The sequence below is a fragment of the Xiphophorus maculatus genome, chromosome 9 (assembly GCF_002775205.1).
Source record: "Xiphophorus maculatus strain JP 163 A chromosome 9, X_maculatus-5.0-male, whole genome shotgun sequence".
Classification (NCBI taxonomy): domain Eukaryota; kingdom Metazoa; phylum Chordata; class Actinopteri; order Cyprinodontiformes; family Poeciliidae; genus Xiphophorus; species Xiphophorus maculatus.
The window spans coordinates 29,698,649-29,722,548 of record NC_036451.1 but is presented as its reverse complement, the minus strand read 5'-3'; the positions used below and the strand labels follow the sequence as shown (position 1 = coordinate 29,722,548).

The 23,900-nt window shown below is 39.6% G+C and overlaps 2 protein-coding genes and 1 gene segment (V, D, J or C); 1 reads left to right on the top strand and 2 right to left on the bottom strand.

Moving 5' to 3' along the window:
- Nucleotides 1-2: 2 nt before the first annotated feature.
- LOC111609698 lies at nt 3-1,998 on the bottom strand. The segment is given in 2 exon segments: nt 3-1,156; nt 1,895-1,998. Coding segments are annotated over 2 exon segments (390 nt in total).
- Nucleotides 1,999-5,959: 3,961 nt separating this feature from the next.
- LOC111609697 lies at nt 5,960-21,101 on the top strand. Its single transcript, XM_023339393.1, has 5 exons — nt 5,960-6,387; nt 15,013-15,109; nt 19,199-19,352; nt 19,433-19,581; nt 20,594-21,101. Coding segments are annotated over exons 1-5 (723 nt in total). The 5' UTR covers nt 5,960-6,066; the 3' UTR covers nt 20,596-21,101.
- Nucleotides 21,102-21,601: 500 nt separating this feature from the next.
- On the bottom strand, nt 21,602-23,550 carry LOC102237393 (cocaine- and amphetamine-regulated transcript protein-like). The gene is made up of 3 exons (XM_005813924.2): nt 22,859-23,550; nt 22,190-22,273; nt 21,602-21,756 (listed from the first exon to the last, which is right to left on the bottom strand). The coding sequence occupies exons 1-3, from the start codon at nt 22,988-22,990 to the stop codon at nt 21,649-21,651; spliced, it is 324 nt and encodes a 107-aa protein (XP_005813981.1). The 5' UTR covers nt 22,991-23,550; the 3' UTR covers nt 21,602-21,648.
- Nucleotides 23,551-23,900: the final 350 nt, after the last annotated feature.

Here is a 23,900-nt window from a genome sequence, read left to right as displayed (position 1 = left end):
AATGTGTTTAATACATTTATTAACATGTTATGAATCAGGGTCATAAACAGTGAAGACATTTTTATTTCAGGATTAAGGAATAACTTAACAGATCAAACATACAGCTTCCTTCACCAAATACATCCCATAATTTTGTTAAATAAAACAAGCAGTGAGAAAAAAAAATCATCCTTCACCTATAAAAAGCATTTAGAAAACATTTATGATCTGTGGACGATTCCTGTGTTGAAAGATATTCTGACTGATTGTTCCCCACGTTGTTTTATTTAGCGTTTGTGTTCCTGGTTAGAATTAGCATGTCCGGTTAATGTTAGCATCTCTGGTTAATGTTAGCATGTCTGGTTAATGTTAGCATGTCTGGTAAATATCTGGTTAATGTTAGCATGTCTGGATAATGTTAGCATGTCTGATTAATGTTAGCATTCCTCGTTGTCCCTGGTTGCAGTTAGCCTACCATATTTACTTTTTGCAAATTAGTCCAATTTCATGTGAACTGACTGATTTTCATAAATGTCTGTATTTAGAAACTTCTTGATCCATTTCTGTGAACAGAACAAACCTTCCCCAATATGTGGAAGGAAATAATTCCTGCTTTGTTCCAAATATAAAAACACAAGTGAAACCAAAATACAAACTTTGTTACTTTAACATCAGTTACTAAAACTACTCATTTTATATTTACTGATGTTATTTTTCTTCAGTTGAGGTCGCCATATTGGTCCAGTAGGTTGTCTGCCCGCCATATTTGTTGCTCCTGAACTCAAATCATCCGTTTCAGAACCGATGAGCCCACAGCTTCGGTTCTCTCTGCGGTTCTACAGCGTCGAGTTCTTGTTCTGCTCGGAGCCGTGACTGATACCGCAGTAATAAACAGCCGAGTCGCTCTGTTCGGACCCGTGCAGCACCAGCGACCCGTTAGCGGCGGCGGATACTTTCTGCGGGCCGACGCCGTCGCCGTACCTGACGACGGAGCCGTTAGCAGGGCTGAGGCTCAGCAGCAGCGTCGGCCCGCCGCCCGCGGCCTTCCGGTACCAGCTGAGGGTGGCTGGGTCCGCCGAGTTGCTGGTACCGTTGGAGGCGTCCAGCAGGGGGCAGTGCAGCGTGGCGTCCTCCCCGACTCCCACCAGGACGGTCGGCAGGGTGGCGGCCCGGAAACCTGAAGAACAGAAACACTGAGGCTGATTTACTGCTGCTGGGCGCCGACGAATGAGCAACAAACTGACCGAAAATCAAAACAGAAAACAGAACATATGAGAAATAATCAAGATAAAAAACGTAAAAAAGTACGTCAGAGAAAAAATAGAAAAGATCGAGTTACAAAAGTGAATGAATTAAAGTTTCTAACAAAATGCCAAAATACAAAGAAATAAGAAAAAAATTAATAAAAATTATATAAAATGAATGACTATCAAAAGAATTAAGGTAAAAAAAAGAATAAATTACTTTAGAGAAATTTTTTCTTTATGAAAGGCTAAATAAATCAGAAATATTCTTAGTTTTTTACTATGTAACTTCACCAATGGCAGCAAATAAGTTGAACAAAATTTAAAACAAAAGGAAAAAAATAAAAAAGATAATTTCTGTTTGTCCGAAATAACAGATGTTCTATATTATCCCGTTATTTTTGATTGACTCGTCTTTACATTGCAGTCCTGCTAAATTAACCTACTAATTATTAAAACTGAAAATAATATTTTTTCTAAGTAACTTGTGCTACAAACTGTCAGACATTCAAAAAAACATTTTTTTCTTTTTGTTTTATTGATTCATGCAGATTCTATGTGAGAAACTTCAATATTTTCCACTCACAATCAGTTTAAAGAGTTTCCTATGGAAACCTTCTTTACTGAAATAACAATAATAAATCATCTTAGTGAATTAAAGTGGGACTCACCGCTGAGAGCGAGGAGGAAGACGACGACCTGCAGACGCCTCATCTTCATCGGACTGAGTGAGGAAGCTGACGCGTTTCGTTATAAACAGCAGATGTTTACTTCCTAACTGCTGACCATTTTTATCCAGCTGCTGTTTTTCAGACACAAACTTTGCTCAGGATTTCCTGTTGTTTTACTGAAACACCTGTTTTAACTGAAGATAATTTTATCACCCAACGGGGAAAAGTGATCAACTAAACCCAAAGACGAGGATTAATCCACCGAATTATCTGAACTCAGTGGAAATAACTGAAATATTTATTAAAATCCAAGAAACAAATCCTTTACAGTTTTGATCAGATGTAGAGTGTGTGTCTGGTCAGCAGGGGGCAGTGTGACCCTCCAGTAGATTAAGATAAATCAATATATCACTGAAAACGTCATTTAAATTTAGTTTATTTTAGTATCAAAGAAAATAATTATCAGGTCTCCAAAACCTGAAACTTCTATGCTAATTGCACATATTTATATTTATATTTAAAAGAAAAGAACAGGTTGTGAAAAAGTCTTAAATTTATGAGAAAATAAAAAAGTTTAATGATTAAAGTCTGAAATTTGTGGCTCTCGTCCCACTGATTCACTGTTAATTTGAAGAGAATTATAAAAATGTTTTTGCTTCTGGCATTTAGCAAATAAAAATTATTCTGGTGATTCTAACAAAAATAAATGTTTAGTCTAATTTAACTTCAAACAGTGAGAAAAATGTTTTTAATAACCGAGTGAAAATATTTGGTTCCAACTGCACATAACATTTTCTAAATTTGGACTTTTAATCAACATTACATTTCACTTTATTACAAAACTGTGCAGTTTGACCACTGATACTTTCAAGACTTTCCAAACCTTGAAAAAAAAAAACTAATTAAAATTCAAGCATTTTCAAGGATTTCAAACATCCTTAACCTGGAAATGTAACATTTAAACCTTAAAGGACTTCTGGCATTTTTAATCACAAATACCTGAAAAGCTTTTTTCCAATAAAAATGTATAACTTTATAATCTTAGAACATCTTAGTTTTAATATTGAAGATTTACAAACAAGCATAAAAATAATTTTTTCTTTGCAAATTTACAACATAAAAGAATATAGAAGTTTTTCCCTTTAAATATATTAAATTAATTTAGAAATTTTAGCTTTTTTCCCCCTAACAGTCCGTCTTCATGTTTTAGACTCTGTAAACAGGAAGTTGCATCACAGCTTCAGTGAAACCAGAACGTTGTTGAACGTATAAAACACTTGGTGGTAAAAGAATTCAAACTTTTGTTTGTCCTTCCTGTATTTGTCCAGCAGAGGGCAGAATGCCTTCATAACAGTTCGTTTGCTCTTTGCTTTTGAAATAAATAATTATATTTTGTTCTCAGAGTATCATACATGTTCAGACTGAATCAGAGTAAAGGAGGCTGAAGGCATAATCTGTTCATACTGAAACCTTTTTATCTTCATAAATATGGAAAATAGAATAAAATGCAACAGAAATATCCTTTCCTCCATATTAAGTGAGGAAATTAGTTTACTTGAACTCTTCAGTTATGCTTTACTTTTATATTGGTCTATCACATTACATGAATTTAAGATTATGGATGTAACTCAATAAAATGCAAAAAAGAAACACTGGATCATTGTGTTTATTCTATCAATATTACAACTTTGTTGCAACATGAGTAATATTTATTAGTATGTATTGGTAGCATTTTGACTTTATTTTCATCTTATGACTTTATTCTTGTATTAGTACAAGAATAAAAACGCATTAGTACAAGTTTATTCTATTATTCCAAATTTACTCCTGGATTAGAAGGACTTTATTTTCTTATATAGAACTTTTGTTTTCCTATTCTGGCCCTAATATCCCATCGTATGATAATACTGACATATAATTTGACGTAATTACTGTGGTCACTATAGTTTTCCTACTTATGCGACACTGGTATGGTGTTTCCCATGTGTGTGTTCTCAGGTGACTCGCCTGTCTGAAGAACATACCTTGCAGGAGTACGGTTTCTCTCCTGTGTGAGTCCTGGTGTGAACCGTCAGACGGCTCACGTCTATGAAAGTCCTGTTACACTCTACAGGAATACACATTCTGCCTGTGTGTGTTGTTGTGACGGGTTAAACTGTCGCTGCATCTGAAGGATTTTTTATACAGGTTACAACTGTAGGGTTTCCCTCCTGTATGAGTTCTCATGTGATTTAAGTCCGTAGACTTTCTGAAACTCTTCCCACACATCACAGGAGAACAGTTTGCCTCGACAAGTTTTAGGTTTTGAATCTCTCACCTCTTCATGGCTCCATCCAGAGTCTTCCTGTTGTTCCTCCTGAACATCCACAGGTTCTGGTAGATTTGTTGAAGACACAGACTGTCCCAGCAGAGATAAATCATCCAACTGAAGATTTAACATTCTTCAGAAAAACAAACCATCTGAGCTGTCAGAGCAACAGAGAAACTGTTCACTCCTCAAACGATGGATGTTAATTATCTGAAAAACAAAAACAAGAAAAATCAGATAAAAGAAAAAAAACGCCTTCCATGTTGACTTGCTTCTCTGATCTGGAAATGATCAATATTAAAAACGAACATTAAATCATGTTGTCCTGTTAGAAAGCAGCATTATTTGGATTTTGAAGAAAGACTGTTGAATCTTCTGAGCCTTGAGATTTTTATTATTTTCTTTCCCAAACAGTAAAACTCTACAGTTCACCTTTGACCTCACAGAACTTCCTGTTTGGATAGAGAAAATGGCTCTGAAAACATCAGACATCATCATTTTTATTTGTTTTAAATTCCCTGTTAGGGACTGGAAACAAAGTTTTCTGCTTATTGCTGCAGCCGTTGTTATGAACTGAAACAAGGCAGTTCAAAAAGCTTTATGTCATAAAAACACAAAAATAAAGTCATAAAAAACATCATACAGCCACCAGTCGAGAAACCAGCAACAAACCTTGCATTTTGATGAGTCACATCAACAAAATCATTGATACACATCAGAAATGCTCCAGTAGCTCAAAAGCAAATCTAACCAGGTGGATTTTCAGTCGAGATTTAAAGGAACTCAGGGTTTCGGATGTTTTGCAGTTTTCTGGAAGTTTGTTCCAGATTTGTTGTAGAAGCTGAATGACGTTTTTAACTCGGAGAGGAAACTGAGTCTTTGTTTATCAGTGTGTGCAGTAGATTTATGGAACGGATTAAATGATGAGCTCAAAGTTCAGATATAAACCAGATTAAAAATGTTCAAAATATTGATGAAAATGCTCCATTAGCAGATTATTTCACTGATAACATTTTACCAGGTTATAAATGACAATCTGCTAATGGGACTAGAACATTTTCATCAATATTAAGGAATTATTTACTTAAAACAAACTCCTATATCTTGCTGAAAAGTGTTTATAAGTTAGTTTTGTGTTATTTCAAGAGTAGCGAGATATTTGCACTTGAATGTAAAGCAAAATGACTTGGTGAGATTTTGTGTTTTTCAGGTGAATGACAGAGAAAATCATAACATCTTGTATCTTCTGCATGCTCCTTTATGATTATTAGTTTTATGATTATTTTGTTCTGTTTTTGCTTGTCTGTTTGAAATGAATGAACAAATAAAACCTTTGGAGAGTCTGGGTTTGTCCTGCTGGGTCTCCGTCCCGCTGGGTGTGGCAGTCGGAGGGGTAGCCTGGAACAAATGAGGCATGTTTTCAGGGATGCAGAAACAAGCTCCGCCTCCAGAGCAGGAGCTCAACTAGGTGGCAGAGTGTGTGTGGGGGCGTGTGTGTGTGTGCCAGCTGCAGTTCAGGAAAGACTGAGAGCTGCAGCGTCTCGTCTCTGAGTTTCATTTCTGCTTCTGGAATGTGTTTTCAGTTGCAGAGTTCAGGCAGGTTCACGGCCAGAAAGCTGGGAAACAGAAACAGAAAGCTACAGTCTCTCACACTGTGTGTGTGTGAAGGTTTCTGCATCCTCTGTGGGCTTGATAACATGCAGGCGGAGGAAGAGGGTGAGGTTTGGGGTGTGGTGGAGGGTGGGCAGAGGAAGGGGAGGCGTTTTCCTCCGGTCCGACTCGCTCTGTAGGGAAACTCCAGCTCACTTCAACCTGACGAGTCTCAGAGAGCAGCAGCTGCTCTCCATCCTCTCCGCTGAGCATCATGGCCTCCAAAAACTCCAACACGGTGCAGAAGGTGGTGATGGGTCTGCTGGCGCTCTGGTCCATCATCTCCATCATCGTCATCGTGGTGTGGTCCACGTCTCCGGACATGAAGGGCTCGGCAAAGTGCCGCGCCGAGCTGCGGGAAGCGACGGAGAAGCTGGAAGGCGCCAAGGTGGTGTTCGACAAGGACAGGCGGGCGCTGGAGGAGAAGGCGGTGGAGGCGTGGAAGGAGCAGGACCGGCTGAAGGCCGACATCCTGCTGCTGCTGGGACGCCTCAACGCCACCAACGTCACGCTGGACGAGTGCCGGCTGAAAAACGTGAGTCTGCTTCTGATGCTGGCAGGGATTCATCTGAAACTGCAGCTCAAACTCTGGCTTTACTTTCTTTATGCTAAAAAACAGTCAACATTTTTCAGTCTCATCATTCATCATTTGGGGATTATTTATTTTATTTTAATTTTATAATTCGACAGGAGCTTTGAAATCTCTTCCTGTTTGTTTCTTATATTCCTTGGGGCCAGAAATGTAAAATATTAATCAAAGTTGTGATGTATCAATTATTTTGCCGTTTGGCAGCCATGTTGGAGTTTTCTCTCTCTGCAAGAGAAAACTCAACAAAAACTCAATATAAGATTTAAAGTCAGTCTTTTACATAGAAGACTGAAAACTTGTATGGGAATGAATTAAAGTTACTCTAAGCTTTTCCACTGTAAATTAGGCCTGCATGTTTTAATAATGAGTGATTTTCCAGTAATTATGTTGACAGTGTTTTTATTATTGTTAAATAATGTGATTAATAAAAATAAATCACATCCAGCTTCAGGACGCCATTCTTTGTGGAGCTGAACATGTTGGTGCGCGTATTGTTGAGTTTTTTGGCTCACTTGTGCAGGGAGCCAAAACTTGTGATGGAAACAGAATAATAGGATTTTTAAATGCGACAAACAATGACTGATGTGTCTCTGTCCTTTTTGTTGCAACATCCTTCATAATAATCAGGAAACGTAGACAGGAAGAATCCACAGAGCATCGGCAGATATTTTCTTTTTGCATGTTGCAGAATGTCTTGGTTTTGTGGAGGATGTGGTTAAAAGTACGATGGCCGAAACATGCAGCAAACAGCAAAAATAAATGGAACAGGAAATTGCTGCAGGCAGAGAAAATATCAACAAAAAATGACAATAAACAAAAGAAACGTAAGTGAAAAATGCTGCAACCAGAGAAGCAAAAGGGGAAATGCTGCAAATATGAAAATGTGCCAAATTTGAAGTCCTGCTACATAAATGTGCTACTGTTCTAGAATATTTATTTTTTTAAACTGCATGTTTAAAAAAGACAATCATCATGATGCGCCTTGTCTCTCTTCCTCCAACTTTTTTCTGGACATCCTGTTTTTACTGAGGGTTTGATCCAATAACATTTGCTGAGCGACTCCCCCTAGTGGTCTGGAGGAGGTCTGGTCTCATTAGTGACTTGCATCGTTTTAGACTTGCTGTTTTTATTTACGTAATTTTCCCTTTTGCTTCCATTTCCTATGATTGCAGCAATTTTTGTTTGCATTTGTTTTGTCGATCGCAGGTTTCTACTTCTATATTTTGTTTGCCACGTTCTTTTCTTGCATTTTCTTGTGAGTTTGTATATTTTGGAGTTTGCATTATTCATTGCTGCGTTTTTGTACCTGCACCAGTTAAACATGACAAGAACATTTACACAAATTCATTTAAAAATGTCACTGCACACTTAAGGACTAATTTATATAGTTTATCTACCACAAAAATGTTCATTTGGGGTTTTAGTTGCACTGAAAAGCCACTACCTGATGACTAAACACTGATTTTCATTCAGCTGCAAAGCATCTCCAGATCATCATACTACCACTACTGTACTGTTCTTTTTCTGAAATGTTATTGTTAGTTTTACCCCAGACGTTACGGGATGCACAGCCTCCAAAGCATTTTTGTTTCGTCTTTGCGTTTAAAATGAGTGACAATTTGGCGAGGAGAGACAAATCTGCAAGAGGCAAATACTTTTCGACAGTCCGATCCAAAAAAGGATGTTTTGAAGACACTAGTAAAGCATTTTTAGGTTCTTCAGATGCCAATTCCTCCAGGAATGTCAGCGAACTCTGAACCGCACAAACATCCAGAATATTTTGTACTGAAGTGCAGAAGAACTAAACATTACTCAATCGCGTTTTTCTGTAACGTGTTTTAATTAATCCAATGTATTCTGCTTCGAAAACATTCATGTTCAGCCAGAATCCGCAGCAATGCTGGCAGCGGAGCCTGAGGTTTCTAAATCCTGAAATATTTTACTAGATGAGTAAGTCGGGAGAAGTTTGAGAGGGGAAAAAGTAAGGAAGCAGTGGAGCAGAGGTGAAGAAAAGGAGGAAGAGGAGGAGTGAGTCACGACCAACCACAAAAGCAGGAGGCAACAGTCACTTTTTCCAGCCAGCTCTTCAGGGAAAATGAAGCTGGAAGTAGCGAAACAGTGGGACTGCTGGGAGGGGAAACCTTCTCAAAGTCCCAGGACGCGAAGGAAGATGGAGGAAGGAGGTTTCTGAAACGTGTAGAGAGCTGCTGAACCCACTTTCTGTTTCTGAATTACCTGATTTATGCTCATCTGCTTCAAGATGAGAATGGTTTCCATTTCAGGAGTCAGGCTCAGGAAAGAGATGAACTGGCAGCAAATCGGTTGTTTAATTCAAACCACTGGTTGCATATTCAGCCGATGGCTTCATTTCAACATTAGTTTGTCTCTTGCGGCGTTATAAATCAGCACTAAAACATTTCATTACCGTTCAGGCACAAGCTTTGAGAGAAATCTCTTCCCATCCAAACCAGAACTGAATAGTTTCTCCTTTGTCAATTATTTGTTCTGAAATCTGAACTAAGAAGAAACATCTGCCTCCAAATGAAATGTTTCGAACAGGGTGCCCTGTGGGACTCCACTGCAGCAGACGGAAATGTCGCAGCTAGGCCTGTCGCGATAAACGATAAATCAATTAATCGTACCATAAATTAAAACTATCAACGTCATTTCAATTATCGGCATTATCGTCTCTTCCGGCCTTTTTCTCTTTCTGTTGATGACACCGAATGAAAAAAAGCTCAACTCCGGTGCTCTCCACTGACCTCTGACCTCATTTCCTTAGTGTAAAGCCCAGCGCACACTAAACGATCTTAGAGCTGTCGGCCGATTGTCGGCCCATTTTTAAAACCTGACAGACCACACATTAGCCGACAGAAATCCTAGGTATAACGGTTCGATCGGGTTCGGTCCTGCCGTGTGGTGTCCAACAATGGGCACAAAATAATGGCTACAAGTTCAGTGAACTAATTTTAAAACCAGGCATTAATCAATGCTTTACTACAATCTACCTGCAATGCATGTGGCTAGTGTCAGCATAAAGTCCTGACTGAATGAAAATCATTAGAACCTATATATGTCACGTTAACGAAGAACAGCTGAAAAGTTACCGGGTTTATCAACTGCGGTAGCAAATTCGCTCCAACTCCTCCTCTTGTCATTTCTATATTCTTTGCATGTTGAATAAACATTAATGTTGTTTCCACGTCCGCTGGACTTCGGGTTGCGCCGTGTCAGCTGTTTGGGATTCCCCGACGTAATTTCCCCTCAGAAAGCAGGGAGGAGAATCCTCGCTTTCTGATTGGCTACCTGTCACATTCAACAGGCTGCGTTAAGCTCCCAGTCGGGGAAAAACCCCTGATTTGGATCAGAGCGGCAACGATGATCTACCGTAACACACCACACAATCTTAGAAAGACCAACGTTTTAAGATTGTCGTAAGGGGAAAAATAGGAGCAAAAAATCATGTAGTGTGAACTATTGCATCAGGTAGTCGATGTGCCCATTTTCTCTATTTAAATCTAATTATTACTGAAGGGCAACATAATATACAGACTTCATAATCTGCACTCTTTTGGTTGAATGCAGTATTTATTTCCACTTTGGCTTTATGTAGTTTAGTTTTTTTCAAGTACATTTTTTGTTAATGGAGACTGAGAATCCATTTTGTTTTTGGTTGTTTTGTTTATTTTGTTTATCAGCTCCAGTGTTAAATATTCTTTTGAAAATAAAGTGTATCTATCTTTGGCAGGAAATCACATGCATGATTATGTCATTTCCATTAAATCAGTGTAAAAAGGTCTTCAGACAATATTAGCGTTTATCGCAATAATTTTTTGAGACAATTAATCGCTCAGCAAAATTTGCTATCGTGACAGGGCTAGTCGCAGCTCAACAACAGATCACTTTAGAGCCACAGAAACAGTAAACAGCTATGCTGAAAAGAAAGTACACCCTATTTCAGGAACGAAGCCAAAATACAAACCCTGTTTGTGAAATGTTGGGCAGAAACGCATTTTGCTCCAAAGGTCAAAGGTTAGGCCCTCTGGTCTCTTCAATGATTCGGTTTGTTGAGATTTGCTGACATTTCTGTATGAACAAGTCTCTCAAGTTCCCACCTCAACAAGTGGAGGTCTGGACTTTGTCTAGGCCATTGGTATTTGCTGCTGTGTTTGTGTGTTATTAGCTGTGTTTCCATCAATGTATTTTTTATGCCAATATTGTCGTGTTGCTTTAGAAAAGGTTGATGGAAACGGCAAAATTCAAAATAATGTTCTCAATTTTGGAAAATATGTTTTCTGATCCACTTGAGGTGGTTTTTCTGGGGGGAAAAAGTTAATGAACTAAAGGGGAAATGGAAACATATTTACAGAATAAACTCTAAAACCCCAAACCTTCAGCGTCAACATCTGGCTTTGTGTTGATTTTCTCCAAACCAGTCGATGGAAAGAAACACTCCATTCCTTTTTTGCGACATTTAAAAAGTTCTCTCAAAATGTCCCACTTTGACAGTTGGATAGAAACGTAGCGATTCTGCAGTTGATGACCCAGTTTGGCGTTAGCTTATGCTGGTCTCATATGGATTCATATTCATACTCTCGTATACAGAGGATTTCCTGGTTTACTCCAAACTGCAAAGTTTCCAGGTCAGATTGCTGCGATTGGTTTTCTGACCAAACGTCGTTACTTTGTTAGCTTAACAAATGTAAGTCGTGCTGCCATATTGTTATTCGAGAGGAGAATCTCGTTGCTGTTTGAAATGTTTCCATGGTTCTCTCTGTAGGATGATCAGCATCAAATAGTTTGGAGACAATTTTATGACCCTTCCCAGATTTATGGGCAGCAACAATTGCTTCTATGATGTCTTTCCTTTTATAGAGGACTCACACTGACGACCATCAGTGACCAACCGTGAAGCCAGTTGCAACATGATTTGTATATATTAAAGATAATGCTGAGTAGACAGGAAGTCGTTTTATATCATCTAGGGATACGTCAGCTTTCTTTCTGTTGTTATTTCAAATGTCTGAGAAACTCTGTGTAGCCCAAATGCTGTCAGCTTTGATTGTTTCAGTGAAATTCTAGAGTTATTTTTACTGTTTTAGGAGTTAAATCTTGACAGGAGTGCCTCAGGGTCGTGTGTTTGGTCCCACCTTTTTAGGCCGTGACCTTAAACTGAGGAAATGATCAATATGAGCATTTCTATTAGGCTAAATCATTCAAAACTATCAGGAGAAACTCAAACACTGTTATTAAAAATCAACAGAATGTAGAAGCTGATTATTTATTTTGGACAAGAAGGAAAACATTCTGCATATGGATATATTTAAGGAGTAAAACACTATATTTAATGAAATTTAATTGATCACTTTTAACTATTTGACAGATCTTGAGGAAGAAAGAATAAATAAAAGGAAAGATTTTGTTAGCGCTGAAAATGCTAAAGTTTTGTCATATCTTTAATTTGGATTTCACAACCTAAAAGTCAAAACTTGACTGGTTTATATGTGAACATACAAAGTAAATTTTGTGGAACAAAACAAAATTGTCTTTATTATTCTAATATTATGACTTTTTTCTTGTAATCAAACAAACAAAAGCTGGTAGCCTGGCCCTAATGATTAATACAAAAAACGCATTTTGAAAATATTTTTTGTAATTTATCAGTTCTTTTTTGCGACAAAATATTAGGGCCATGCAAGAAAATAAAAAAAATAATATTAAGATAAAGTCAAAATAATGCAGGAATAAAGTTGCGATAGAATGAAAATATTAATATTAAAAGATTAAAGAATTGCCAAATCTTATGACTACGTTCTCGTAATATTATGACTTTATTTTCAAATTATTTCAACTTTATTCTAGTAACATTATTATTTTATTCCAGTAATTTAATTTTTCCATTTTTTATTTTCCTTAGCATGGCCCCCATACTCGCTTACCTTTTTAAAAAGTTAAAAAAAAAAAACGTAGATTTTATTTTTAAGCCGTATTACCCAGTCTTTCTCCTCAGTCTTTCTCTCTGCATCAGTAAATAAAATAAAGGGTTGGGCACCATAACATAAAGGGTTGGGAGTGAAAGAAAAAAGTTAGTGTTCGATTTTCATGCAGAAGCTTGAAACCAATTTCCGCCATGAGAAGGAAAATAAAAGTCCAACAGAAATTCATAATTATGAGTTTTAATGTCATAATAGCAAAAAGTCCTGATTTGGACATTCAGTCATAATTATGAGATAAAAAGTCAAGATGTTTCTCTATGCAGGCTTACTTCAAAATATCATAATTGTGAAATTTGAAATTCTAACTATCTTAAAATTATGACTTTGGATCTCAAAATTATGACATTAAAATCATAATTATGAATTTAAGTTGCATAACTACGACATCCTATTGGGCTTTTATTTTTCTTTCATGGCAGAAATGGCCTTCCATAGAGGCTGAGGTTTCAAAGCTTTTATGAAACATCAGAGCTACATGTTGTTTTCTTGGTGATTCCTGCAGCAGCTGGTGGGACAGGAGTTACGGTGTCTCGTCTGAAAAGTTTTTCTACGCTGCTTTCTGTGGCTGAAACTGCGACCCTCAGCTTGTAACCAAACAGTAAAGACGTTGGTGGTTGTTGTGTTTGCACTGTAGTCTGTGACTCAGATTCAGAAGCATGAATTAGCATTAACATGCAGCAGGAAATGTACTGTAGATGCCTCATTAATGTGTTCCTGTCATCACGATCAAGCCGCTTCAGCTCGTCGTTTTATCGGCTTTACTAAACGCTCTGCTGCCTTCTCGGCCCTGAGGAGACATGTGACCCACCGCCGGTGCTATCAGTTCTTCCTCTTCCTCTCGGCTGCGAAATATTTAGACTGAGTGAGATACTTGGAGTGGCGGTGTGATCTGCAGAGAAAGAGGAATCCGTCTTTATAATAATCAGCAGCTGCTGCTTTGCGCTGGATGTTTTTCCTGTCCAGTCAGGTCACTGTGCTCCAAAAGGTCATCTCTGCCCCAACGTCTCTAAAACTATGTCTTAATTATTGAATATTACTCGTTTTGATTTGGGTCAGTGCATTTATTAGAGCTGAGCAGAAACCACAGCGTGTGCGAGTCGGCAGGAAAAACCCCACCAGCGGTTTGTTAACAGCTACTGAGAACGAAGTGGAGCTTCCTCTGCTTCACTTCCTGCTCAGCTTCTCCAAGAACCAGATGCATGAAGGATATGAAGTATTTTTTTCTCTGCATGCAATCGGGTTGATTTTTAGGTCAAATTGCGCAAACCTGAAGCTTTTATAGCAAATTAAGAAACTTTTAAAGAGCAATTCAGCCAGTTTTTGTTTCATACACAATCTGTGCATTTGATGGAGAACGTTCATTAGACTTTAGAGAAACAGTTCAGAATGTTTAAAAATGTGGTTATGTGGAGCAGTTCTAAGCAGCCAGTATCTTACCTGCAGTAAGAAACAGTAACTGTGTTAGATTTCGCCATATAATTGTGCAATTTGACATTTTGACAATAAACATGCTCAATGGAAACACATTTTAAAAAAACTCGTTTTTTGATTAAAAGTTTTGGCGCTAGGATGAGGTGGGTTTCTTTTTTGGCAACATCAAAATTGGTTTATTTTGCAAAACTACATTGGAAACATTTTGCATCACAAGAGTCACATGATCAACAACCGGATATTACTACTGGCGGAAACCACGAAGAAGACAGGAAGTAGTTGGAGCTTCATGGCGTGGCATGACTTTTAATAACTTATCGCGTGAACAAACTTATTTACAATGCGTTTCACATTTAAGGAGAAAACACAATCGCAAAATTGTGTTTTTTGCACACAATTTCACACATTTGTAATGGGAATGCAGCTAGTCAAAGTTACACACTGGGAGAAACTGGTCCCAGTGTGTAACTGGTGTTACCTTCAGGAAACACCAAAACAAAAAATTGGTTTTAATTTTACTGCTTCACCAGTTCAGGTTAGGGACTGTGAAAGCTTTAGATCCTCTTTAAAAACACCTATAACTGCCTATTTTTAAAAGTTCAAACACCAAATGTAAGTTAATATGCATCGATACACGCATTAGAAACCGTCTGAGCGCTAACACAGAAGCTAACATCCAAAGGAAAATGAATGGCGCTCCTAGATTGTCAAGTAGCACTGAGTCTATGTCAGCTTCCCAATCTGCTTTTTCTGCCAAATATTTCAGATTTTCTCAAATTTTTTGTGGAATAGTTTGGAGTTACGTTTCACTGAGAAATTGGAACCGAAAACAGGCAGAGGCCCAAGTTGCTGTTGACTTCTAGGCTACCTTGACATGGTGAATTTTTTATTTTTATTTTTATTAGTATTCCTGTTTTCTCCTGTTTTCTTTCTGCACTGAGCTTCCCAAATGTTTGGCAGTTTTCTGTCCTCGTTGCAAACCCACTGAACCCATTTAAGTTCCCACTCCCAAACCACATCAATGTTAATTCTTCTGCTGTAAAAATGTAGGAAAACGCAGGACAACAAAGACTGCTTTTTCCCCTCCACGCTCCCTGTAACGTGTTTTTTCCCCTCTCTGGGGTGTGTTTGTTTCGTCCTGCAGGTCGTCCTGGTCGAGAACGTCACGGCTCTGCAGGACGACGTCAGGCTGCTGCAGCAGAGGGAGGCCAACCTCACGGAGCAGCTCGGCCTGCAGAAAGGTAAAACGCTGTTGGAAAAACTCCATCGCTGCCATGAAAGGAGACTTTCTCCACTGGTATTCTTAGCTGCGTTTCCCGCCCCCCGTTACCATAACGACCGGTGAGTCAGAGTAAATAAATACAACCCAATGGAAAGGCTTAAAGAGGAGCGTGCTTAGCGGCGAGGCTCTTCTTGAGTCATATAATCAAAACATAAAATGAATCGGTCTGCTAAAAATATAAACCAGAGGCTCTGATGGTTCATGTTTTCTGAGTTTTACATGAAAGAAAAGAAAAATTGTTTAAAGCAAGAGGGAAAAGCCACTCATCTTTTACCTGTCAATACTTGTCCAACTCCAGCAATTTAACCCCCAATGACAGTTAACTACTTTTAATAAGCCTTATTATTCAGAGAAATATGATATATTTCTCTGCATGTTTGGAGTTGCCCAAGTGAGGAAACCAAAGCAGAGCAGTTTGTTTTGGGAACCTCAGAGTTAAATGTTTATTTTAAGAAGATGTTGTGGTTCTGTTGGTGTCTTCACACCATGACCTTCGGCAAACACTGGAGCGCTTCACTGCCAGGATGATACTCAGCTTCTCTAAGCTGAGGTTCTGGTTTGGAAGAGGGTGGAACAGTTCAGCACGGTTAGGAACCGAGCCTCTTCTTTCACAAAACACGTACCAAAGAAAAGCTGCTACCACCACTAACTAAAAAGTTATTTAGCCAAACTGTAATGCAAGAGTCAAACACTGTAAAATAAATGCTGCACAATATAAAGAAATCCTAGAGGACCATTTGTTTCCATGTACAAGAGAATTAGAGCTTCAGAGAGCATTTACTCTCTCGAAGCAACTGGAAGCGTCCAGCTAAATTAGAAATGCTTTGAAGGCAACATGGTGGAGGTTCTGAAGTGGCCCAGTCAAAACCTACCACCATATGTGTGAATATGGTGTCTGGATGTCGCTGCAGGTGTCTGGGTTAAACCAGCAGCAGCTATGGAAGCGGTTCCCGGCTCGGTCAGCTGAACCCGGCCAGAACTGTGGAATGTGGGTTTCCCTGGGATGAAGTCAGCATCACAGAAACCTGCCAAGGGCTCGGAGGGAGCGGCCCAACACCGCGGTGCCACATGTCACAGAATCCAAAGTGGGCCTTCATGTAGCTGACCCGCCCATCTTTCCGTGCTCCCTTCATCTCCTCCTCTTCCTTCAGAGGGAACGTCCAAAGAAAACAATCCGGCTTAACCAACCAAACCTGACTCTGTTTTCCTGAAATTGTCGTCTTATCTACATTTAGTGTTGGCTGTGAAAATGCGCTCATGGCCTCTTGATGGTCAGCTACACTGATTGTAGTGGCCAGGACGATAATATGAGTATGAGTTCAGATCACGCATTTTTATGTCCAGAAGATTGGTTTATTCCACACCTTGCATTTTGAATCAGGCTTTCATGCCTGTGGGTTGGTTCAGGGAAGCAACAAGTTCTGACAAACCCCCAAGATCAATGAGGATCTAACAGCAAAATATTCAATAGAAAATGTAGTTTGGAAGCTGAAATATCTAGCAGCAATCCTAATTTAGCACGCTATTAGCTGGCGTTTGCAAAGCAAGTCAAGCCAATCCAGGAACATATTTCCTTTTCCTTGTTGCTGATTGTCTGAACCTCCAAGATAAGGAAGACTGAGGATGTTAGCCTCCACTGTGTTACTAAAGCCTGATTTATGCTTGGCAGACCAAATCTTTGGCACCGCACAAAGACAGTTTCATGTTTAAAAGCATGGTGGATGAGCTAGAGCTCCTGCTGGTGGAGATTTGCAAAGACAGACAGACTTTGTGATTTTTCCCTTAAAGACCATATTGCTCAAGGCTGGGACAATGTTGCTCCTAAATGTGTTCATACCCTATTCTCTGTGCAGAATGTACATGCATCAAACATAAACCAAGTTCAAGACGGTTTCCACTGCGTGTGTTAATGCATATTTAATGTTTGAATTATTAAATTATTCAGTCAGAAGTGGTTTTAATGGTGGCCTCAAGTATTTGTGGAATACTGGGAGCCACTGTCTTGGAGATGCTGATTAACACCAACAAGAAGCAGGATTCCCTTTTTATTTATAATCTGAACTACAAATAAATAAGTAAACTTTCTCACTTCTGTCTCATTGGTGGAGCTATGGTTTAGAAATCGGGCTTCTTTAGGCTGCCTGACCGGTTTTAGTTCAGGCCTTGTTGGTCACTGACAGAACAGTAATTATACACTAATAGGTGGAAAAGGGCAACTTTGTTTCTTTTTTGTGTTATTGATGAAATGTGTGACATTTTCAGTTTTGCAGCTGGTTTCTTCCTTGAATTTATGGTGGATGCAGAACATTTATCAGTTCATTTTCAGCCTAAATGGAGAAAATAAATGTTTGTCTTCTGTTAGATGATTTTTTTCCTTGTCTGACCAAAGTCCTGCAGCAGCAGCAGCAAAGGATTTTTTGGGAAGTATGAACAATTGTTAATAAATGGGGCCTCCGGCCTGCAGTGTTTGGAGGAAGCGATAAATTCCTGCATAGTGGAGATATGAAAGGAGCATTGTGTTTGGTAATTTAACAGAAATTAATCTCTGCTTTATGTGGAAGAAACGAGTCATATGCATTGAAACATACACCTGCTGTGGATCAAAAAAACATCCTGAAAAATCAGATTAACTTCACAACCAGAATAAAAACAGAAAGTATGAACTGGTCTAGCGGGTTCTGGACCAGACCAGCTGGTCAGAACTCAGGAACTTTATGACCTCATCAAAACAAGCCAAAGGAGAGAAAACATGAACACTGGCAGGATGCAACATTCCTGACATGCCTGGTGATTACACCAGATCAAACTTTATAAGTAAAGCTGAAACGGAGCAGAGCTGCAGCATGAAAACAGATCCAGGATCAGTTAGTCCCACTTGCTGTGGTGGATAACTCGTGTTTAATTCTCTATACTAACCTGTCTGACATATTCTAACAAAAACAAGTAAAACCAAGTTTCTACCCAACATCTGCACCAAGAACCACTGAAGGAAACGACACTTCTGAAGACACTGAGCGCAACTTCCTTCTTCATGAAACGTAAACAAATGGAGTGTTGGCAGATTTTAGTGGTTGTTGGATCTCTCTTCAGCCATTTCTCCTCCTAGCAGTGAACATGCATGTTTATTTTGGTTGCATTTACCCAGAATGCCCGGCGTTATAGTCCACTTGGCTTTCATATATGCATTCAAAGAGTTCAATGCAACTGAACCAAGATTTAGGTCTGTAGGTGGAACACAGCGAAACTTTACAACCAAGTATACTGACAAACATGTGGCAAAAATGGGAAGGAAAACTTTGAACCTGGCTCAGTGTGAACAGCCATCTGCCGCTAACGACCGGAGGTTTGACAAGAGCAAGCAAACACACAAAAACAAAGAAGCTGTGATCCAGGAGTACTTTAAGTACTATACCTATACTCTTAAGAGTTAACGGTAGCAGTAGCTTCTTTAGTGTTGCTACCTTGGGATGCATTAGTCTCTACAGGTTGGGTAATCCATCGTCTTCCACTTCTCAGAGATTGGGTTCCAACATCCTCCAGCTGGTTCTGTGGGATCCCAAGGTGTTTCCAGGCCAGACAGGACATAGTCTTTCTGGGTCTTTCCAGGAGTCTCCTCCCAGTGGGACAAACCCAGAAAACCTCCAAAGGGAGGAGCCCAGGAGCCATCCTGCTCAGATCTCCCTCAACGCAGACGCAACATCTCTGCTTTGAGCTCCTCCTGGATGACTGAGCTCCTTGCCCCATCACTAAGATGGAGTCCAGCCCCCTATGGAGAAAGTTCAGATCAGCTGCTTATTTCTGGGAAGATGGGAGACAGGCAAGAGCAAGAGCTATGGAGGGGCGGGAGGGGAGCTTTAGTACGATAATGAGCTATTTCTTGACTTTTCTTTGCCACTTTTTTCTGGCATCCAAAACCAACATGCCAGTGGCTCTAAAGAACTGGAGTTTAGTAACTGATTATTTATTAGCTTGTTTCATGATCCTGCTGGTCTTCTTTAATACAGTCTGTGTTCCTGGTATTAACCGGTCCTTTTCTGTGCATCCTCAGAGCACATCGAGGCCTTGCAGCAAAACCTGACGCAGGCTTTCCATCAAACCGAGTCCTGCTTCAGCCTGAAGACGGCAGCTGAGAGCCAGATGTCAGCAGCTCAGAGTCAGACCAAATCTTGTGAATCCAAGCAGCAGTACCTGGAGAAGCAGCTGTGAGTCCATCCTTCTGGTCTCAGTGTTGCTAGAGCTCAAGGTTTTTGTTCTGATTTGGTTTCTGTTTGTGTTTCAACAGTCAGAAGTGTAAAGCTTCTGAATCAGAAGCTCGTAAGGTGAACCAAGCAGGCTCCACTGCCTCATCGTCTCCTAACTCCGCTGCCGCGCCCCTCGCTGGTATTCCCGCGCTGACGCTACTCCTTTGTGCCGCTCTGCATCTCATAACCTGTGAGTACCAACAGCTCCTCTGATAATCACTCACACACGACGCCAAGTCATCTCTGGGGCCCAAACTGCTGTAACAGAACGTGTGACGCCTTTATCTCTTCTCAGGATGTCAGATAATCATGAACTAAATGAAAGTGGAATTGACAGAAAGTAGGGAAGTAAAAGCTGAATTTAATGTTTGAAATTATTGATGTAACAGCTACATGGCAGCTTTTGTCAGATTACAGAGGTTCAATTTACATGAGATTAAAGCAGGAGTGGAAGAGTCACAGCATCATCTGCTGGCTGCATGTTGTTACTGCACTCATAAAGGAAACCTCCCTATGAATGGCAAGGTCAACCTAAAGTTAAACTGTTTTCCTGTTTTCTATTAACACTGGACAACAGCTTTTATTGGTATATTCATAAAAATTTGTGCCAGTATTCCTGATGTCGACTCCTTCTCGTCTTCTTTGTCTTCAGAGTTGATTCTACTTCGTTAGCTCCTGTTTCCACCGTCTTTTTGAAAACTGAACACAAATTCTGTAGACCGAAGATCTTTTGAAGTTTGACCACATGTCCAAAACGTGAATTTGTAAGCGGCTTTGTTCTTTTAGGTTTTAACTTTCCATCATGCTGGAAAAATCCACAGATTGTCAGCAAATTCCCAGATGATTGGAAGAAGTTTCAGTTGGAGAGGTTTCTGTGTGACAGTGGTTGTTGGGTGGGGATGTTTCTTTGATGGCAGCAACCACATTTTCTTCTCCAGAAATCCCAAACAATCAAATAGTAGCTTTATCAAAGAAAGTAACGTTCAACCATTCTCAGTTTTTCTTGGACAGAAAGTTACATAACTATATAAAAATATTAAGCTTCTCTTCTGTTGGACTCAAGTTTAAATCTTTATTATTCTGGTGAACATGCAGATTTCCAGGATCTGTTCTTCAAGACAAGGTTTAATTTCTTTCCATTAATAAGAAATCACTGAAGCCATTAAATTGTGGTTCACTGAAACCGTTTGGGTTTTGTCCAGGAGTCCAGAGCTGCAGCGGATCAAACCGACAGCAAGCACAGCGGTCCAGGATGGGGCGGAGCCTGGACCAACATGACTGCTGTACAAACTTCCTGTCTGCACAACAACGGGGTCGCCATGGAGACGCTGTCATGTGACGGACGCTTGGATAGACTGTTTTGCTTTTCATTTGCTTTCATCTCCGGATCTGAACCGCTTCATGTTGGACTCTCCAAGCTTCGCTCCTCTTCCCCCAGCAGCGCCTGGGTCCAGATCAAAACGTCAGAACTCATTCACGCCAGCGTTTGGTTTATTTTCTGTTATGGCTTCAATCAGGCTGACAGGGAGGAAAGGGATTTACTGCCATCAGTCATGTCTCCACTAAATGTCTGCATATGCTTCGTTTTAATGCCACAATTACTGCTCAAAATCTTTTGTCTCAACTTTTAGATGTTATCAAATTCTGGTTTAAATTACAGCTCAGGGTGGGATGTACTCATTTCAAAAATAAACCTGAGCACTTTCTACATATGTCTGTTTTCTTTCCCTTTGTCAACTAAAACCTAGCAGCATGAAGTAAACAGATCGATGTCACTGCACAGCAGCGATTCAGGTGTGTTGATGTAGAAATGCATCTAAAAGATGAAACTTATCCAAAATCTTGCAGAAACACTTTTAGCATCAATAACGCCATTATGTGTTAATTGTTATAAATGAATTTCTGGTTCAATTTCTTTCTCAGCATTTCAATCAGGTTGAATATGACCAAATATCAGAGATTTAAATCTAAATCAGCCACACATGAATAATCTTGAGCAGTCATAAATATCTGCTCATTAAAGTAAAACCGAGTGACTAACATAATAGTTAAAGATGCAATATTTTTATTATTTACAACATATGAAACCAAGTTCCAAGTCAAAAGTTTGGATTTGTGGTTTAAAAGTACTTTGTTAAGATTTAAAGTTGATACTTTAATTTATATCAGATAACTTTAAAACTGTGTTAGCGTAAAAACAAACAAGCATGAAAGTTTTTTAAAAGTTTATTGTTTGGTTTGTACAGCGTTCTGAGCTCTATGCACACTGCAGGACGCTGAAGTTGCACAACGTTCCTCTGGGACATCCACAGAGCTTCCCGATCCTCGCTCCTTTACGCACCGCACACTGCTCACCGGCGTCGCACTGGCAGCCAGAAAAACAGAAACACACACATGACAACACGACATTTACAAGACATCATAACAAATGAAACAATAATAAATGTAATTATTAACATCTGACAAGTTCTAATTGAGGAGGAAACATGAACCCTGCAGGCGGTGGAAAGACGCATCAAATGTTGCATGTTTTTTGTCTCTCCTGGACTTCCATACTTGAGCAGGAGAGCCAAGGTTTACCAGAGATTAACACGTGAGAAGACAAACTGAGCAAATGCTTGAGATTTAAACTCTCACATCACAAATTATTGTTTGCTTACATAGCTACAGTCTCACTGAAAGCTCAGATTCAAGTTTTGAGCAACCTGGAGGAAAAGTGACGGACTTTAATCTCACTGGAAAAGTGTTGGTGTTAGACACCCAGAACCCGCCGTGCCTGCAGGTGAGACGGAGCTTACAGGTGGAAGCCAGCCGAGCTTCTTCTCCGACGACGGCAGCTGTTTGTTCTTCAGCTTCTCCAGGACTTCCTGCAGAGCTTCGATCTGAGGATGGAACAGAAGCTCTTATTAATAACGTCTTCTGATTATATTCAGGGATAAGTAAACTAAAACACCTTTTTTCTTTTGAAATGTCTCTTACACACCCTGTAGACCTGACTGATCCAAAAACAAAACACTAATTTAACAAAATAAACCAATTTTCATAACTTTGTTTAATATATAAAATAATAGATGATCAATAAGTTATTGATCCATTAGGAATAATAAACATTCCTAACATTGAAAAGATCCAAACAAATCTTGCTAAGGAAAATTACATTCCTGTTCAAATTAAGAAAGTTGCAAAACTGTTCTCTAAAGAATTTTCCCATTAAGTTTTCTGACATTTAGCAGATGGAAACAAGTTTGGTAATTGTGACAAATCTAAAATAATAAAAGTTTAGTCTCACTTCACTTCAGGCAGAGAGAAAAAAACGCACCCGTCTATGAAAATATCTGGTTTCAACTGTAAGTAAGGCTTTTATAAATTTAGGCTCTTAATCAGACATTAAATTGAACTTTAATACAAAACTGAAGCATTTTAATGTTGCCGTATGAACCCTGTATGATATCGATATGTGGACTCACCAGCTCCTTCTCCTCTTCGGTCTTGATGAAGTCGTACTCGGGCGATCGCTCCTCTAGCCGCTCGTTGCAGGTGCTCAGCGCCACCAGCAGCCAGCAGGAGGCGCTGAGCAGCAGTATGCTGGCGCTGACCATGGTGCTGACCGACTCGGATGTGGTGGAGGCTGAAGGCTCTGAGGTCGGCGGCGCTGCGGCGGCCTGCTGGATGCCGAGGCTGACGTTCCATCCGCAGCGTTTATACCCAGCAGGAGCAGCTCTGCGTCACTATGGCAATATTTACCCCGTAACGAGGCAATCAGACGGCTCGCCTCAGGGGTCAGCAGAGGTCAAGAGCTCTGCTCCGTCAAACAGGAAGTGACGCGACCATTTTCACCTTTTGACCAACATGAGACGTTTTCTGTGACGGCTGCGATTCGTTTGAAACCTGGAGTCAGTCGGTCCAAACTGGTTTCCTCTCCAACAAAAAGCTACTGGTTTAACTGGAGGCAACTGGACTTTTCCTGTTGGACAATCCAGCTGTCTTCCTTTAAACATTTTAATGTCCTGGGTGACCGAGAATATACGGAGGATCGATCCTGCCAAAAGTAGTGATACATGTAAAAGTAAATAACTGGCTTCATAAAGCACTCAATGTGCAAATATTGAATAAAAAATTTTAAAAATAAGAACTTTCCCAGCTTATTTGATTATACTGTGTAAAATTAATATTGGTCGCATTCAGTAGTATTAATTTAACATTATCACTAAATGTTCCACTATATTTTGAGACAAAATAAAATAAAATAAAAAGACAGGCGGCAAATGTCGTCGGGTCCAGGAATTGAACCCGTGACGGCCGCGTCGAGGACTCAAGGCCTCCAAACGTGGGTCGCGCTGTCCCCTACACCACCACAGCACGCCCGATTATTAAACTTTTGAGAAAAAAATTGAAAGTTTGAGTCTGAAAAGTCAAAAAATCACCAGAAAAAAGTCAGAAATTTAGAAATTAATCTCAGAATATTTCTGAACAAACAGGGAAATTTATGAGTGTGAAAAGTTGAAAAAT